This window comes from Limulus polyphemus, unplaced genomic scaffold, assembly GCF_000517525.1.
Source record: "Limulus polyphemus unplaced genomic scaffold, Limulus_polyphemus-2.1.2 Scaffold1185, whole genome shotgun sequence".
Taxonomy (NCBI): Eukaryota; Metazoa; Arthropoda; class Merostomata; order Xiphosura; family Limulidae; genus Limulus; species Limulus polyphemus.
This window is the reverse complement of record NW_013666795.1, coordinates 47248-49564: the sequence shown is the minus strand read 5'-3', so window position 1 is coordinate 49564 and position 2317 is coordinate 47248. Positions and strand designations below refer to the sequence as shown.

Here is a 2317-nt window from a genome sequence, read left to right as displayed (position 1 = left end):
TGCTGTTATGTTAAACTTATATTAAAGTTTTTCTTCATTACCCATTCAAGCCGTCTCCAGCCATTATTAGACATATCATTAAGTTTTACTTCCATATTGCTTGGTATTAATAATAATTGCACATGTGATGATACTGGCTAATAAATTTAAATAAATGCCACTATTTAAGTAAATGTAAATTATTATATTTCTTGCCAGGGAAGCTTCTTCCTCCTAGTACTTCATATATAGCAATAGTTTTTCTTTAAACTCAAAAATCATCTAAAAATATTGTTCAGACTTTATTTTCTGGTGTATATAAATTTAATTGTTTTTCAATTTACACATGCATGTATGGTAAAAGAAATTTTACTGAAAAACATTTTTATGCTTTATTTTTTCAGCCTGAAATGAGGGCATCTGAGAAGTTTGACTGGGTAAGCAAATTTCTTATGTTGCATTTATAACTATTAAAGTTGCATAAGTTTTTCATGAATATGTATATGAAGTAACTGTTGTTGAAAATTTAATGTTATGGTTTGTTTCAAAGTTATGGAAACTTATTTTCAGGGAAAAAAAACAATTATTATATGATTTCTGGCATCACAGATATGTAAAATATGTGAAGTTTACAACCATACATCTTGCTCAATTAAGTCTAATTAACATGATATTTATTATGTAGGATTCTATATACAGTAAATGTTTTATATGGATTGGTGAAAAGTCTGGTTACAATATCATTTCCATTACAATATTTTACTGGAAAAATTTTGACCCCCTTGTTAATGCTCTAAAGTACAGAATTTCTACATCATCTATGGCAAAAATAGTTTTAAACAACAGTAAGTGTTTTAAAAAGCCCTAAAGTGTATTAAAACATTTATTTCTTGCTAGAATTGGAAGCCATAACTTCAGGATGTAGAAAATATGTACAGATAAAGTAAGCACAATGTGAATCACACTACAGGTAACTAACAACTGAAGTTGAAAGAATGTAAACAAAATTACAGCAGTGCCGCTAAGCGACAGTATCAGTTAACTACAGTTGCAAACTGTTGAGAAGCTTCAAAAACATTGAGACATTCCAGATAGAATTGTAATGAATTCCAGTTCCTTGAAATTTCTGGTTGAAAGAGCTTTACACTTATATAGAAGTATTTTCAGGAAATATTCTTTGCAGCTATCTTACAGTAAAAAACCTTGCAAAAACAAAATTATTAATGGTTTTATATTACAAATACAAAAATTATTCCACTAAATAAAAACATAAAACAATCGGACAAGTTTAGTGCTACTTCTAACTAATTGAATATTGCTTCTAAATAAATGTTCCAAATAACTAAAAGAGAGTTGGTTTTACATTTATATAATTTGTAAATCTTTTTGAAGAAACAAAAAACTGCGACTGGAGAGGACTAGAATCCATGATTCTGCTATCTGAACACATGTTTTAGCCAATTATGTTACCAGATTTCTACTACTGCAAGCCTCAGTTTCACTTATTTGGTTATTAAAGACAAAATTAGGCATCTAGGATTTGTCAAGAATAAGAGCTAGTAGTCTTAATGGTACTTCAAAATAGTTCTACTTTGCTTCTGAATAAATGTCATAGATATTGTGATGATATGTAATGGTATTTGAAGGTATATAATGCTTCTGTGACACTCCAACTATAATGACCTTGTTGAACAATAAAAATTGTACAAATCTAACTGTCCTATAAAAGTTGAAATATTAAGCTGGATTAATTCCAACAGGAAGAACTTGTTTATTTTAACTCTTTCGGCATGGGCTCGGTCCCTGGGACTGATCTCGTAACCATTTTGTGCTTGATATAGTTTTCACATTATAACTTTTAAATCAGTAAGCGTATGTTAACGAAATTTGGCAGATTATCAGAAAACATTACAATGCTTTTATACACAAAATATCAAATTTTTTTTATTAAGTCTTAAGGTTTGTAAAGAAAAGTTTTTCTCGTGCTTTTTTTTTCTTTTCGCATGTTGCATATTCAACATGCAAAGTAATTTTCATTTTAAGATTAAAAATACTTTTATGCATCAGAAAACCTTCGAATTTCACATGCAAAATTTTTCTAATGTCCAGATAGTTATCAAATGTTTCTTAAGAAAAACATAATATTTTATATGTTATTTTCAAAAACAGTAGATTTGTCCAATCTCTGTAACCACCATAAAAATTAGGAACTGATTTTTTAAATTAGTCCTCTTTCATTTTAGAATGACAACAAATTATAACATGAAAACATAAATGTTTAGACTAAATATCATAACATTATACATTTATATATATTTATTATTTTTATTATACTGAC

The 2317-nt window shown here is 27.9% G+C and overlaps 1 protein-coding gene across 3 annotated transcripts in view; it reads left to right on the top strand.

Annotated features, from left to right (window-relative positions):
- The window catches only part of LOC106462504 (glutaminase kidney isoform, mitochondrial-like), a 47478-nt gene that overhangs the window by 30963 nt on the left and 14198 nt on the right, over window positions 1–2317 (top strand). For all 3 annotated transcript variants that reach the window (XM_022389788.1, XM_022389790.1, XM_022389789.1), the window contains exon 8: window positions 384–416. In XM_022389788.1, coding sequence (XP_022245496.1) covers window positions 384–416 — 33 coding nt within the window. The remainder of the gene's footprint in view (window positions 1–383; window positions 417–2317) is intronic.